Raw genomic sequence first — 14,148 nt, forward strand, 5'->3', positions numbered from 1 at the left:
AGCCAGGATGGTCTTGATCTCCTGACCTCATGATCCGCCCGTCTCGGCCTCCCAAAGTGCTGGGATTACAGGCTTGAGCCACTGCCCCTGGCCAACTTTTGTATTTTTTAGTAGAGATGGGGTTTCACCATTTTGGCCAGGATGGTCTTGATCTCTTGACCTCATGATCCACCTGCCTTGGCTTCCCAAAGTGCTAGGATTACAGGTGTGAGCCACTGCGCCTGGCCAAGTATGAGTCTTATAATGGAGTATCGTTATTTCACTACTTGTCCATTCCAGCAGCACACAGGGACCCTCAACTGGGGAGGTGGCTCTGGGTAGGAATGAGGGGAGCTCTTTCCTCACTTATCTTAACCTCCTTTCCCCTTCCCAGGGTTTGGCCCTGTCTTTACAACCAGTGACCCTGACAGCTTCTGGCAACAGCTTAATGAGATCCATGCCTTGGGGGGTGGAGACGAGCCTGAGATGTGCCTGTCAGCCCTGCAGGTCTGGCCCCTCCCCTCTTCCCTTCTTATGCCCCCCGCGTTTCCTGGCCCCACCACCAGGGGGAGCTAGAACCCTCCTGGGGCTCCCCGCTACCTTCAGAATCTAGATCCACTAGCTTCACTCCAGGATTACAGGGCCATATTCCCTTCTGCTTCATCCTCCTTGGCTCTACCCATTCCCCTCCTGCTGCCATTGTTAACACTGGTCGTTGCCTTCCCTGCCAGCTGGCCCTGCTGCACACACCTCCACTCTCAGACATCTTTGTCTTCACGGATGCCTCCCCCAAGGATGCCTTTCTCACCAACCAGGTGGAATCCCTGACTCAGGAACGTCGCTGCCGGGTGAGCAGAGCTGGTGAGAGACCCAGTGTTAGCCTCCCAGGGATGTGAGAGACCCTGTGATGACAATCTCATCACGAGGGTTGTAGCACACTATGGTGGCCTGACAAGCCTTGGCACATGGGAGAAGCAGACAATGAACGAAACCTTTCCTGATACCTTTAATGATACACGTAGGAGACCCCACCCTTAATAATGCAGAGTTTTTATTTGAACCTGCCCAGTAAACAATGTGAAGAACTGGGGATCTAGTCGCCAAAAATCCACTGTGACAAGGGGGTGGCCAACTACTAACTGAAGGCAGGGGGTTCTCACTGGGAGACCCCATCCTAGCAGCCAGAAGGCAGGCAGAGACCTTATCACGAACCATCAGCTCTGGAGAAAGCTTGAGCACAGGGATTCTCATTCATAATAGTGGATGGCACTTGGACACCCCAACCACTGAGCTCTCTTCTGGCCACAGGTAACATTCCTGGTGACTGAAGACACATCAAGGGTTCAGGGACGAGCTCGGCGTGAGATCTTGTCCCCTCTGCGTTTTGAGCCATATAAAGCAGTGGCCCTGGCCTCAGGAGGAGAAGTGATCTTCACCAAAGACCAGCACATTGGAGACGTGGCAGCCATTGTTGGGGACAGCATGGCTGCCCTGGTAAGTAAGTGGGGGCCAGGGCCCTCACTTAGGAACTGAAGAGTGGTCAGGCTGCACCTCTCTTCTTATAGGAGAAAGGGGAATCACTCTCACTGCTCTGTTGTTCTTCCAGTCACGGGGCAGGAAAGGAAGTTTCTCCCCCTCTGAGATCCATGGCTAGCCATTTCTCTTTTTTTTGAGATGGAGTCTCACTGTCACCCAGGCTGGAGTTCAGTGGCGCGATCTCGGCTCACTGCAAGCTCTGCCTCCCAGGTTCAAGGGATTCTCCTGCCTCAGCCTCCGGAGTAGCTGGAGTTAAGGCACCCACCACCAGGCCCGGCTAATTTTTGTATTTTTTTAGTAGAGCCAGGGTTTCACCAGTTTTTTGGCCAGGCTGGTCTCGAACTCCTGACCTCAAGTGATCTGCCCACCTTGGCCTCCCACAGTGCTGGGATTACAGGCTCGAGGCACCGCGCCTGGCCTGTATTGTCCTTTTATATCAGTAAACCCCTCCCCGCTTGGCTTCTAGTATTCTGCCTTCAGCGTTACCACAGGAAGTCCTACCATCTTTTTGGGGAAGTGGCTTGTATTTTGCAGAGACAGAGTCTCGCTTAATTGACTAGGCTGGTCTTGAACCCCTGGCCTCAAGTGATCCTCCTGCCTTGGTCTCCCAGGTGCTGGGATTACAGACATGAGCCACCATGCCTGTCCCATCATCTTTTAATGGGGCACAAGATGTGATTGTCTCATCCTGAATCCCTTGCCTCCAACTTTGTCCCTGACCATAATAACTTCATCCCTGGCCCTGTGCCCCTCTCTCACTGTACCCCTTTCTCCCTATGTGACGTGGTTTCTTTTTTCTTTTTTAAGACAGAGTCTTGCACTGTCACCCGGGCTGGAGTGCAATGGCGTGATCGTGGCTCACTGCAACCTCCACCTCCTGGGTTCAAGCAATTCTCCTGCCCCAGCCTCCCAAGTAGCTGGGATTACAGGCACCCACCACCACACCTGGCTAATTTTTTTTATTTATTTTTTATTTTTTTATTTTTTAGTAGAGACGTAGTTTCACTATGTTAGCCAGGCTGGTTTCGAACTCCTGACCTTGTGATTCGCCTGCCTCAGCCTCCCAAAGTGCTGGGATTACAGGCGTGAGCCACCGCACCCGGCCCAATGACGTGGTTTCTTCCTATCTCCCCTATCTTCTTTGTTCCTCATCCCATACCTCATCTTCTGCCCCATTTTCTGGTCCTGCTGATCCCTCAAGGTGACTCTTCCCCTGGACCCTCCTTTTGTGGTGCCTGGGTGGCCACTTGTGTTCAGCGTGGATGGGCTGCTCCAGAAGATCACAGTCCGGATCCACGGGGACATCAGCAGCTTCTGGATCAAGAACCCTGCAGGTACCTCTGAAGGCAGAGGGAAGAATGGCGACTGGGGAATAGACAGTCGAGGGGATGTACTCAAGGAGAGCCAGTGTTTCATTTCTTCCCTGACCCCAGGGGTCTCCCAGGACCAGAAGGAAGGCACGGGTCCTCTAGGTCACACTCACCGCTTTGGGCAGTTCTGGATGGTGACCATGCATGACCCTCCACAGACAGGAACCTGGGAGATCCAGGTCACAGCTGAGGACACCCCCGGGGTGAGAGTGCAAGGTAAGGAAGGAGGTGTTCCTGGGAAAGGAAAGGAGAGACTGCAGGCCTTGGAGAACACGATCAGTCACATTCCTTTCAGGAAGGGCTCTGACTGCCTTTGCCCTTTCCCAGCCCAGACCTCCCTGGACTTCCTCTTCCACTTTGGGATCTCCATGGAGGATGGACCCCACCCTGGCCTCTACCCCCTGACTCAGCCAGTTGCAGGTACATCTATTCCCTGAGCCCCCACCCACCTAACCCCCAGTTATTTATTTATTTTTTTCCGCTTGTCACCCAGGCTGGCGTGCAGTGGTGCGATCTTGGCTCACTGCAAGCTCCACCTCCCGGGTTCATGCCATTCTCCTGCCTCAGCCTCCCAAGTAGCTGGGACTACAGGCACCCGCCACCACGCCCGGCTAATGTTTTGTATTTTTAGTAGAGATGGGGTTTCGCTGTGTTAGCCAGGATGGTCTCCATCTCTTGACTTCGTGATCCGCCCACCTTGGCCTCCCAAAGCGCTGGGATTACAGGCGTGAGCCACCGCGCCCGGCCAAACCCCCAGTTTTATATATATATATATGTGTGTGTGTATATATGTGTGTGTATATATATAACATATATATGTATACATACATCTATGCATATGCATAACTTTTATATTGAGTTATAATTTACATAATGTGCACTAAAGTGTACAGTTTGATGGATTTCATATAATACACCCAGTTCAGGATATAGGACATTTCCAGCACCCAGAACTCCCTCCTGATGCTCCCCATCGATACCCCTTGAAGGTAACCTGTTTTCCCAGCCATACTCCCCAGAGGGAACCCTTATTTAGAAGGCCATTAATTCTTTTCTCCCTGTCTCCGAATCTCACAATGTTCTCCCCTCCTCGCCCCTGTCTCAGGTCTCCAGACCCAGCTGCTGGTAGAAGTGACAGGGTTGGGTTCCCAAGCGAATCCTGGGGATCCTCAGCCGCATTTCTCCCACGTCATCCTTCGAGGGGTCCCAGACGGTGCCGAACTAGGCCGGGTGCCTTTGGAGCCCGTGGGACCTCCGGAGCGAGGTCTCCTCGCAGCCTCGCTGCCGCCCACGCTGCTGTCCACCCCTAGACCCTTCTCCCTGGAGCTGATTGGCCAGGACGGAGCGGGGCGGCGCCTGCACAGGGCTGCCCCTCAGCCTAGCACTGTAGTCCCTGTCCTTCTGGAGGTGAGACAGTAGGGGAAAGTGCGGCTGGGGCTGGAAAGAGTTGGAGCGGCCCCTTCCCTGACGAGCCCTTCTCTGCAGCTTAGTGCCCCCTCGGGTTTCTTGGCCCCGGGCAGCAAGGTCCCGCTTAGTCTCCGCATCGCCAGCTTCTCGGGCCCTCAGGATCTTGACCTTAGGACTTCCGTCAACCCCAGCTTCTCCCTCACCTCCAACCTCTCCAGGTGAGGCCCCTGAACCCTCCAGCTCCCTCTGGCATCTTGCCCGGCCCGTGCTTATCCCAAGCCCCGCCCCTGGCCCTTCCAATTGGCTCTCAGAATCCTCCTCTCACCTCACGTGCCCCTGCGGGCGTCCACTGACTCTGGGCTCTGGACAGCCAGGGGCTTTAGCGACGCCTATATCGTCTCTCCAGGGCTCACCTGGAACTGAATGAGTCGGTCTGGGGCCGCCTGTGGCTGGAGGTCCCAGACTCAGCGGCCCCGGATTCCGTGGTGATGGTGACTGTGACTGCAGCGGGACGAGAAGACAGCCCAGTGCCCCCGACTCATGCTTTCCTCCGGCTCCTGGTATTGGCCCCAGCCCCGCAGGTGAGGCACCACTACTTTCCATCACAGGGTAGGCAAGGCAGGGGGAGGGTGGTGTAGGTTTAATGTGAGTACACTCTAGCACACCCTGTCATTCTCTTCCTCTTCCCCGCAGGACCAGCTCGCCACCCCTACCAGCTCATCTGACCCAACCCTCACCACGGCCACCCCTGCCTTTTCCCCCTTCACATTTGTGACTGAAGGCAGGGCTGGGGCAGGGTTGGCGGGCAGCCCCTGGTGGGGCACAGTTGGAGGGTTGCTGCTTCTGCGAGGCCTGGCCTCCTGGTGACACAAGAGACTCTAGAGGGATGGGTCTCCAGCACTATTTTCAACCTGCCCCATTGGTAAGAAGACCTGGGACACATTTGTCACATAGGCCTTAGGACCTTGCCTCTCCTAGCTGGGATGAAGGTTTTCTTTTTCTTTTTTTTGAGACGGAGTTTTGCTCTTGTTGCCCAGGCTGGAGTGCAGTGGCCCAATCTCGGCTCACTTCAACCTCCGCCTCCCAGGTTCAAGCAGTTCTCCTGACTCAGCCCCCCGAGTAGCTGGGATCACAGGTGCCCACCACCATGCCCAGCTAATTTTTTGTATTTTTAGTAGAGACAGGGTTTCACTATGTTGGAAAGGCTGGTCTCAAACTCCTGACCTCAGGTGATCCAACTGCCTTGGCCTCCCAAAGTGCTGGGATTACAGGCGTGAGCCACCGTGCCCCACCAATGAAGGTTTTCTTTCTCCAGCACATCCCTTTCCTTTCTTAAAAACTTCAAGACTGGGGCTGGGCGCGGTGGCTCACGCCTGTAATCCCAGCACTCTGGGAGGCTGAGGCAGGAGGATCACTTGAGCCCAGGAGGTTGAGGCTGCAGTGAGCTGTGGTCGCACCACTGCACTACAGCCTGAGCGACAGTAAGACCCTATCACAGAAACAAAACAAAACAAAAAAACCTGTAAGACTGGGATAGAGGGCAATGGATTTTCCCATAATGCACTTTTCCTAACCCTATGAGAAACAAACCAAAGACATTTTTGGAGAAAGTTGCTTTCTGGAGCAGCTTTGGTTTTATTTTGTATTTAAGGCTGAAGGACAGTTTCAATAAACATGTCTTCTCCCCAGAGGGATTTCAAAGAAAGATCATTTTTGCACGTCATATAGGGAAGAATGAGGACGTGAGACACCAAGAAGGTGAAGTTTTCAGGAGCAGAGGAGAAACATTACACCAAGATGTCTGAACTTCATTGACTCACTACCTGGAGCCATTTTTTAGCTGTTGAGTTAAGAAACAGAAAAGGGAGCCTGGGGCTTCTGACTGTTTCACCAGGCTTAGGGGAGTGAGAGGAGGGTTTAGACACGGGTAGGGCCTCTTGGCCTGTTGGTGCAGCCCCGCTGAGCCATCTCCTCCTTTGGCTGGGTGACTCCTTTCTGCTGCCTTGACAACTCCTGGAGGAGAGGAGAAACAGATGGGGCCTCTGGGCTCCTCCCAGCCCTGCAGGGTGGGGCTCCTGCCCCCTCTCTTGAAGTTTACCTGTTGCCGCCACAAGTTCTGCTTCCTTCGTCTTTCCTTTGAATCCTGGGTGGTGCAGGAACTAGCCTTGTTCAGTGGACTTGGGGAGAACTGGAGGGGAAATTCACTGTGTTTTCTGTTAAGCCAGCACTGACCCCAACAACTCCCCTCACTAGTCCAGCTTCCCAAAAGTCTAAACTGAAAACAATAAACTCACCTTCTCATGAATCAGATTCTGCAAACAGATGTTCACCTTTTGAATCTGGGCTAACGGGGGGCCACCAGGCTCTGAGTGTAAATCTGTTAGAAAATTCTAGAGGAGGAGTTGGAGGCTGACAACATGGTGAAAACCTGAGGTCCATCTGCCACTCTATTCCTGTCACCACAGGCCATCCCTCTCATCCAGATTCCCTCATCCCAGTACCCTCCCAGCCAGGTGGGAAAATCCAATACTCTTCACTTCCATCTCTTTAGCAGGTCAGTTCCTCCATCCCCTCAAATAGCACAACACCCCCTTTCCCTACTCTTCATGGAGCCTCCCCGTCCATCCCTGCCCCATTGGAATAATCCGGCCACGCCCTCATCTCCATGGAGTGATCCAAATCCCTCTGAATGGAATGCAGACCAGCTTCCTCCAGCCCCAACAATGAACACCAACTTAACACTTGGTGGCATCCTGTCATTACGATGCTGCCTCTAATTCATGATCCCTGACCATTAACTCTCCCCTCTCCAGAGTGGTCTCAGGCTGTGTCTACACATTCCTTGTTCTTCCCTCCCTGGCCCTCCCCCGATTCACACAGAGGGGCAGCCCCCATACCTCACCAAGGGCCCCTAGATGCAGCTGCTGTTGCTGTGCCTCCTTCAGACGGTCTTCAAACCAGGCCTGGCCATGCTGTAGCAGCTCCAGCCCCTGCCACAGGGCATCCTGTTCTCTCTCCAGAGCCTGCATCCTCCGCAGCTGGGAAAGGCAAGCACAGAGGCTCTCGTGCCACAGCAGGGCTCTGGGTTATGGCCCTTTCTCTCCATCCCTGGTTGGGTTCACTGTGTGGTCACTGAGTGTGCACCCAGACTGGCCACTGAGGACCTGGAGGGCAAGGGGAGGCAGGTGGGAACACTGTGGGCCCTCAGACTGAATGGAAACATAAAGGGCAGGTCTATGGAGAGACTTCCCCTGGGACCTCTTGTTGTGCTGATACTCACCCAAAGGAAGAAGCTCTGGGCCCCCGGGTCTTGGCGGCTTGTTCCCAGCGGCAGCAGCAGGACTGTGTAGGGAACCTGCACCAAGGGCATCCCACCAGAGCCCTGGCTCCCCATGGCTCTGAGGTGGGAAGGGTGGAGCCACTCCCACTGGTGCAGCCCGGGCTGGTCCCTCCCTTCCACCCCTGCCTTGCACCCATCCTGCCTCTGTCAGCCTCTCAGGCCCCTTCCTGCTGTGTCTGTCTGAGGCTGGGGTGTTCCTATTTGAGGAGAGAGACCATCTGCCTTGGGCCCCTCTGTCTTCCCTCTAATGTTTTGTAGGGCCTCTCTGAAGTGGTTTGTTCTCATGAACGATCCTTGGGTAGAATCTGAGAGTCTTCCTACAGCAAGGACACTGTATTTTTATTGAGGCAGGGCAGGTTCCCCTGCGGACTCCTGCTCTGTGTTTCGGATCTTTCCTAGTCTCTCGTTTTGGCTGGCCTAAAGAAACAGTATCTTTCTTCAAAATAAACTTTATTCCTAACATGAAACAAAATTTCTAGAGAAACTAAAAACTCTGGGTCTGAAGGCGATAAGAAAACAAAGAGGGCATGGCAGCCCACTGGGGTCTCAGGAGGCTGGGGAGGACACAGGAAGGACTCTCAGAGGATGCTGGTGGCAGCAGGCAGCACTTCCTGGCTCATGAAAATGTTCAAGTCCAGGTTAGGATCTTCCAAATCCAGTTTCATAAACTTATCCACTAATGTCTGGCAACTGAAGAAGAGAGAAAATAGCAAGATTTATGGCAGAATGGACAACCAAGTCCCTGGGCAGAGGGGAGAGGCTGTGGCACAGGAAACCTGGGATCTTGAAGATTTAGGGATTTCAGAAAGAAATGGTGGGTTTCTGAAGGTCAAAGTGCTGGAGGAAGGCTAAGTCCCTGAAAAGGGGAGAAGAGTTGCAGGAGAAGATGCAGAGAGGGCACTGGGGCCACACACTCACTTTTCCATTTGGTTCTTCTTTAGCAAATCCTTGACAGGCTTGATGGGTTTTCCACTGCGGATCAAGTCTGAGACCTAGGAACGACAAGCAAGATGGTGGGAGGAGTACGGCGAGTTGGGGAAGAGAAGGGAAAATAAGGGTCAGAAATCCTGTGGACCTAGACCCAGGCCCAATAGGACTAGGAAGGGAGCTCTTATGTGGATGTGGTTGCACATTTGGATCTCATCACCTCCTTGCCACGAGCTACAAGCTTGTCAGGAAGCCCAGCCTGGGCAGCTGTGTAGGAAGCATGGCTGGCCTTTGCAACACCTTCGCAAACCTGATAGAAGAAGACAAGGTCGTTGCCATCCTCACAGGTCTCCATGGTCTTAAAAGAGAATAAAAGACAGTAAGTATATCATCAATCACCTCCTTCCTGTCCTGAAACCCTTGGCCAATCCTGTGGGGAGGGAGAAAAGGGAAGGGATGTGGTCTCTGTGCTGAGGGAGGCTTTGTTCTGATACAGGAGCCAATCCCCACCTCTGGGAAATGCCCAGCCTGGGGGCCTCTGAGGAGCTAGATTGGTCTTCTCACCAAATACTGCACCAGGGGCCCTTGTGGCAGCAGCTGTAACTGAACAAGGCTCAGAAAGTTGGTGGCCACAAAGATGTGGGGGCATGTGGGTCCACGTGCCAGCCAGTGTCGGAGCACAGCGGCCAGAAGCGCGAGCCCATCCACCTGCAAGGAGGGCAGAGGTTAGGGTTCGGAGCCATGGGGACCCATGTGCCCCTTTGCCCTTGCACTGGCCTTTCCCTGTCTCATGTTCTATTTCTTTTCTGCCCACACAGACCTATTCCATTCCAGAGGCCCAGCCTCACTGTCATGCTCCTTCATCCTCCTCCATTTTCCCCTCCTTAGTTTCTCCCCTCATCAGTTTCTCCCCTCACCGTGTTGGTTCCCTTTCCAAATTCATCAATGAGGACCAGCGACTGTGCAGTGGCATTGTTCACTGCTTTTGCCACCTGCAGGGTGTAAGGTGGACAAGGGAAAGTTAGTATTGGAAGCCCGTAACGCACTGACCACAGTTGGCCTGTGAATAAAGCTATATATGCGCCCTCCCTACTGCACTGCAAGTTCTTGAATGCTGAGGTGCACGCTTTGTTCATCCTCTTTGCCAACAGTGACTCACATGAAGCAAGGGTTCAAGAAATGTTTGTGGTATTGATTCTTCTTATCTCTGACCTTAGTGTTCCCCACTTTTAGTATAATGGGTATGCAGCAGAGGGCATGCTTTCCTGTTATGAGCATTTTCAGGGGTTCCTTTCCCATTATCCCCTTCCTCAATCCCACCTCCCTTTGTTCCCTTTGACCTGGTTGAGGTCGATCATGAAGGTGGAGAGGCCAAGGGAGATGGATTCACAGCTATGAATTCGTGTGAAGATGGCGTCTACTGCCCCAATTTCGGCCTCCTCTGCTGGCACAAAGCTGCCTACCAGGGCCATGAATGTGATCAAGCCTACCTGAATAGGGAAGGAGACAGGGCCTGAGGCTTGGTGCTGTGGGCTGAGGTGACAGTGAGGCTCAAGGCATGAATGACAGATCAAAGAGAGATGGACGGGGTGAAAGAGGAGAAACAGATACACTGACTCTGTCTCTCCTCCCCCAGTCCCAATCATAGCCCCGTTGGCTAATTTAGAATCAGTAAAGAGGCATGGGACGTGGGCAGAGACATACTTGGGAGTAGTGTGTACTTACTCGGAGACGGGTGAAGGAATTTGAGCCATGGAAAGTTCCATTAGAGCATGGCTCTCCAGTAGAGAATGAGAACATGTGAGGTGGAAGGAAGCACAGGGATGTAGGTGATGGTCCTTTCATGAAGAGCGGGGTCAGAAAACGGGAGAAGAGCTGCAGGAGACTGGGTTGGTTGGCAAGTAGGGGTGGAGTAGATGCAGGAGGTGCCAGAGGCCCAGGCTGCAGGGCTTCTCCTCACCTGTTTGAGGTATATGCTCTTCCCTGATGAGTTGGGTCCAGTGATGACTTTGACCCTTCCTTTGTCCCCACCACATTCTGTGGAGTTGGGCACAAAAGTTCGGGCACAGAGTTCCATCAGAGGATGTCTGCAGTGGGTGGAAAGGCACCTCACATGGCTTGTGGATCAAGATGGATGAACCACCAGAAGATGTAGCCTTTGGGCCCCTCATGTCTATTCCTCCACCCACCTCTATTCTTACCTGCCATTCTGGATTCGTACCCCAAGGACCTGAGGGGAGTAACGCGGCCTTGAGTAGCCATAGTCCCGGGCAGCACTGGCAAGAGCCAGCAGGACGTCCAGGCGGGAGGCAAGGTCCAATACTTGGGTTAAGACAGCTGCTCGTGCCAGCACCTGGCACTGTAGCTGGTACATCAGCAGCGTCTCCTGGTCTGGGAATGGGTGAGAGAGGGAGCTAGAGGTCAGCTCCAGGGGAAAGTGAAGAAGAGGCAGAGGCCCCTAGAGGGATCTGGAAACAGGTTGCAGATACAATCTGAGACCTCAAGACATTCAGAGGAAAAGATAGAGTCAGAGTGAGTGAGACAGAGAACAGGAAGAGAAGGGGCCTGTTGGAAGCATCCCCAAGTTGCCCACTCCCCTCCTTCCCCTGGCTGCTTTTTTAAAAAACATCTTACAATGCATATAACCTCTGGCTTCTCCTCACCCCGGATCTCACAGTGCAGGTCCCCCAGCAATGCATCCAGCTCCTTGGTTCGGGCACTACGATAGTGCAGCTTCTCCTCTGAGAGAAACTGGGTATAGTGGTTCAAAGCTGTGGGCTTTGCATCTCTTGGTCCCCCTCTCCTTCCCCATCTTTCTAACCCCACCTCCAGCCCCTAACCCTGACTTCTCCTTCCTTTGTCTCAGTGCTGGTAAAGAAAGCTCAGAATAAAACTACAGAGAGATCCCATATTGGGCAGTGCTGCTGTAGGGTAAGGCCCTCCCTCAGCTGCTGACTCATTTTCCTCATCACTCACCTTACAGAGGTTGAGGGTCTTACCATGAAGTCCAGTCCATTAATCTCAAAGTCACTGGCCTCTACCATGAAAGGCAGGCGAGGAATAGAAAGAAGGAAGCCGATCTGGGGAGAGTAAAGAGGAGATACTCTACTCTCCTGGTTGGAGACTTACTGGATACCTCCCCTCCCTAGAAGGAGCTTAAGAGATCCCTGTATCCCCACAAAAAAGTGTTCATGTTCTTCAGGCTGCCCCACAAGTTTTCTTATCTACCAGTATGTCTTTCATAAGCTTAATATCTCCCCCAAAAGACCTCTGAAGGCTACACCCACTCTCTTGCCCTCACCAGAGGGATGTAGATGACACTGCATGAAGGAATACGTGAGTCCAGATTCTCCAGCTCCTTGCGGGCAACCTCAGTAAGGAAACTGGGAAGTCCCATCAGTCTTCGCTTTTCTACGAGGGTGGAAGACATGTGGTTATCAAAAGTAAGGCTCCTGCCCTGGTTGCTATGAAGATCCCCAGCTATGGAACCACCTGCCAAGGATGGTACTCCATCACTGCGCAGGGCTCACAGGCCCATCCGCACCCCACACTCACTCTCATCAATTTCAGGATCTATGTTGGGGAGGACTGTGAAGCGATTTTCGGCAAGGCTGCCCTCAAAGTCCACCTGAGGAGATAAGTACTGTTTCTTAGCACCCGGCACCCTCTCTCTGTCCTGTTCCTCAGGTCTCCTTGGGCCCCAATTCTCCCTGCAGTCCTGCTTTAACTCTCATCCTCCAGATACTTCCCTGAAGTTCTGCCGCCTCCTGTCACCATCCCATTCTTTATCCAATTGACCTCAGTATCTTCCATGCTTCCCCATCTGGCACACTGCATTCTCTCTCCCTGACCTCCCTGGGTGCACACTCACTACTTTCCCAATGAGGCTGGCAATATGGTGCAGGTCATCAGAGAACTCTTGGGCAATGTCCCGAAAGAGCTGGATGGACTGCGGCAGGGAGCGGCAGGCATCCCTCAGGCCCAGGGCACCGTACACAGTCTGTGAGAGAAACACAAGTAGGACAGCCCACATCCAGCTCAGGCTGGGGCAGGGACAGGGACAGACTCAGAAGAACAAAGACCAGTAGGGAAGATCACAGTAACAAAGAGGGAAGATCTCAAAGGCGAAAAGAAACAGTGGGAGGCACTGCACCAAACGCTGAAGCTACAAAGACAATCAAGATAGGGTCCCGGCCAGGCACGGTGGCTCACGCCTGTAATCCCAGCACTTCGGGAGGCTGAGGCGGGTGGATCACCTGAGGTCAGGAGTTCGAGATCGGTGTCACCTACATGGTGAAACCCTGTCTCTACTCAAAATACAAAAATTAACTGGGCATGGTGGCATGCACATGTAATTCCAGGTACTTGGGAGGCTGAGGCAGCAGAATCTCTTGAACCCGGGAGGTGGAGTTTATTATAGCGAGATCATGCCACTGCACTCCAGCCTGGCCGACACCAGAGTGAGACTCTGTCTCAAAACAAAACAAAACAAAACAAACAAAAAAAGATATGGTCCCTATCCCAGATGTGCTCACAGTCTAGCAAGGAAGACAGAAATACATGCAGAAGATGTAAAACTGAGGTGGTAGGTGCTTTGATAGAGGGTTGTGCAAACTCTAAAACAAAGGAGTTTGTACAGAGTCGGGAGAAAGAGAAATTTAGCTATAAAAGGCCATGAATCTGTAATGATACAAGAACAACAACAAAAAACCTCACTGGCTATCAGGGCCGGGCGCGGTGGCTCACACCTGTAACCCCAGCACTTCGGGAGGCCGAGGTGGGTGGATCACGAGGTCAGGAGATCGAGACTATCCTGGTTAACACAGTGAAACCCCATCTCTACTAAAAGTACAAAAAATTAGCTGGACGTGGTGGCGGGCGCCTGTAGTCCCAGCTACTCAGGAGGCTGAGGCAAGAGAATGGCACGAACCTGGGAGGCAGAGCTTGCAGTGGGCCGAGATGGCACCACTGCACTCCAGCCTGGGCCACAGTGCAAGACTCTGTCTTAAAAAAAAAACAAAACAAAAAACCTCACTGGCTATCTTGGAGAATGTTAGGGAACTAATTTACCATATTGATAGCTAGTAAATAAAGGTGGGGTGTGCTCATTTCTGCAGCACATATACTAAAATTTTGAAGGTTACGGAGATTAGCATGGCCACTGGGCAAGGATGACACACAAATTCATGAAGCGTTCCGTATTGGGAAAATAAAAAAAGAAAAGGGCTGGGCACGGTGGCTCACGCCTGTAATCCCAGCACTTTGGGAGGCCAAGGCGAGTGGATCATTAGGTCAAGAGATTGAGACCATCCTGGCCATCATGGTGAAACCCCGTCTCTACTAAAAATACAAGAATTAGCTGGGCGTGGTGGCACACACTTATAGTCCCAGCTACTCAGGAAGCTGAGGCAGGAGAATCACTTGAACCCAGGAGGCAGAGGTTGCAGTGAGCCGAGATCATACCACTGCACTCCAGCCTGGTGACAGAGTGAGACTCTGTCTCAAAAAAAAAAAAGAAAGAAAGAAAGAAAAAAAAGTGGGAGAAAAATCAAGCAATTTTCTGTATTTCTTCTTCTTTTTTTTTTTTTT

The 14,148-nt window shown here is 52.7% G+C and overlaps 3 protein-coding genes across 4 annotated transcripts in view; 1 reads left to right on the plus strand and 2 right to left on the minus strand.

Moving 5' to 3' along the window:
- VWA7 (von Willebrand factor A domain containing 7) overlaps positions 1-5,352 on the plus strand; it is a 16,186-nt gene extending 10,834 nt beyond the window's left edge. For both annotated transcript variants that reach the window (XM_017859494.1, XM_017859495.1), the window contains 10 exons: positions 374-486; positions 711-827; positions 1,288-1,473; positions 2,717-2,849; positions 2,949-3,101; positions 3,213-3,305; positions 3,991-4,292; positions 4,371-4,510; positions 4,699-4,873; positions 4,986-5,352. In XM_017859494.1, the coding sequence (XP_017714983.1) occupies positions 374-486; positions 711-827; positions 1,288-1,473; positions 2,717-2,849; positions 2,949-3,101; positions 3,213-3,305; positions 3,991-4,292; positions 4,371-4,510; positions 4,699-4,873; positions 4,986-5,159 (1,586 nt within the window). In that variant the 3' untranslated portion in view covers positions 5,160-5,352. The remainder of the gene's footprint in view (positions 1-373; positions 487-710; positions 828-1,287; positions 1,474-2,716; positions 2,850-2,948; positions 3,102-3,212; positions 3,306-3,990; positions 4,293-4,370; positions 4,511-4,698; positions 4,874-4,985) is intronic.
- A 538-nt stretch (positions 5,353-5,890) lies between these two features.
- On the minus strand, positions 5,891-7,824 carry SAPCD1 (suppressor APC domain containing 1). Its single transcript, XM_017859497.1, has 5 exons — positions 7,573-7,824; positions 7,190-7,330; positions 6,587-6,682; positions 6,391-6,480; positions 5,891-6,305 (listed from the first exon to the last, which is right to left on the minus strand). Exons 1-5 carry the CDS (start codon positions 7,684-7,686, stop codon positions 6,210-6,212), a joined length of 537 nt encoding a protein of 178 aa, XP_017714986.1. The 5' UTR covers positions 7,687-7,824; the 3' UTR covers positions 5,891-6,209.
- A 241-nt stretch (positions 7,825-8,065) lies between these two features.
- Positions 8,066-14,148, minus strand: part of MSH5 (mutS homolog 5) — a 23,410-nt gene continuing 17,327 nt past the window's right edge. The window contains exons 11-23 of the mRNA XM_017859482.1: positions 12,431-12,624; positions 12,115-12,187; positions 11,861-11,970; positions 11,559-11,639; positions 11,223-11,310; positions 10,761-10,950; positions 10,520-10,646; positions 9,900-10,049; positions 9,477-9,551; positions 9,124-9,267; positions 8,780-8,917; positions 8,551-8,624; positions 8,066-8,322 (exon numbers count right to left, since the gene is read on the minus strand). Coding sequence (XP_017714971.1) covers positions 8,211-8,322; positions 8,551-8,624; positions 8,780-8,917; positions 9,124-9,267; positions 9,477-9,551; positions 9,900-10,049; positions 10,520-10,646; positions 10,761-10,950; positions 11,223-11,310; positions 11,559-11,639; positions 11,861-11,970; positions 12,115-12,187; positions 12,431-12,624 — 1,556 coding nt within the window. The 3' untranslated portion in view covers positions 8,066-8,210. The remainder of the gene's footprint in view (positions 8,323-8,550; positions 8,625-8,779; positions 8,918-9,123; positions 9,268-9,476; positions 9,552-9,899; positions 10,050-10,519; positions 10,647-10,760; positions 10,951-11,222; positions 11,311-11,558; positions 11,640-11,860; positions 11,971-12,114; positions 12,188-12,430; positions 12,625-14,148) is intronic.

The sequence above is a fragment of the Rhinopithecus bieti genome, unplaced genomic scaffold (assembly GCF_001698545.2).
Source record: "Rhinopithecus bieti isolate Rb0 unplaced genomic scaffold, ASM169854v2 scaffold_51440, whole genome shotgun sequence".
Lineage (NCBI taxonomy): Eukaryota > Metazoa > Chordata > Mammalia > Primates > Cercopithecidae > Rhinopithecus > Rhinopithecus bieti.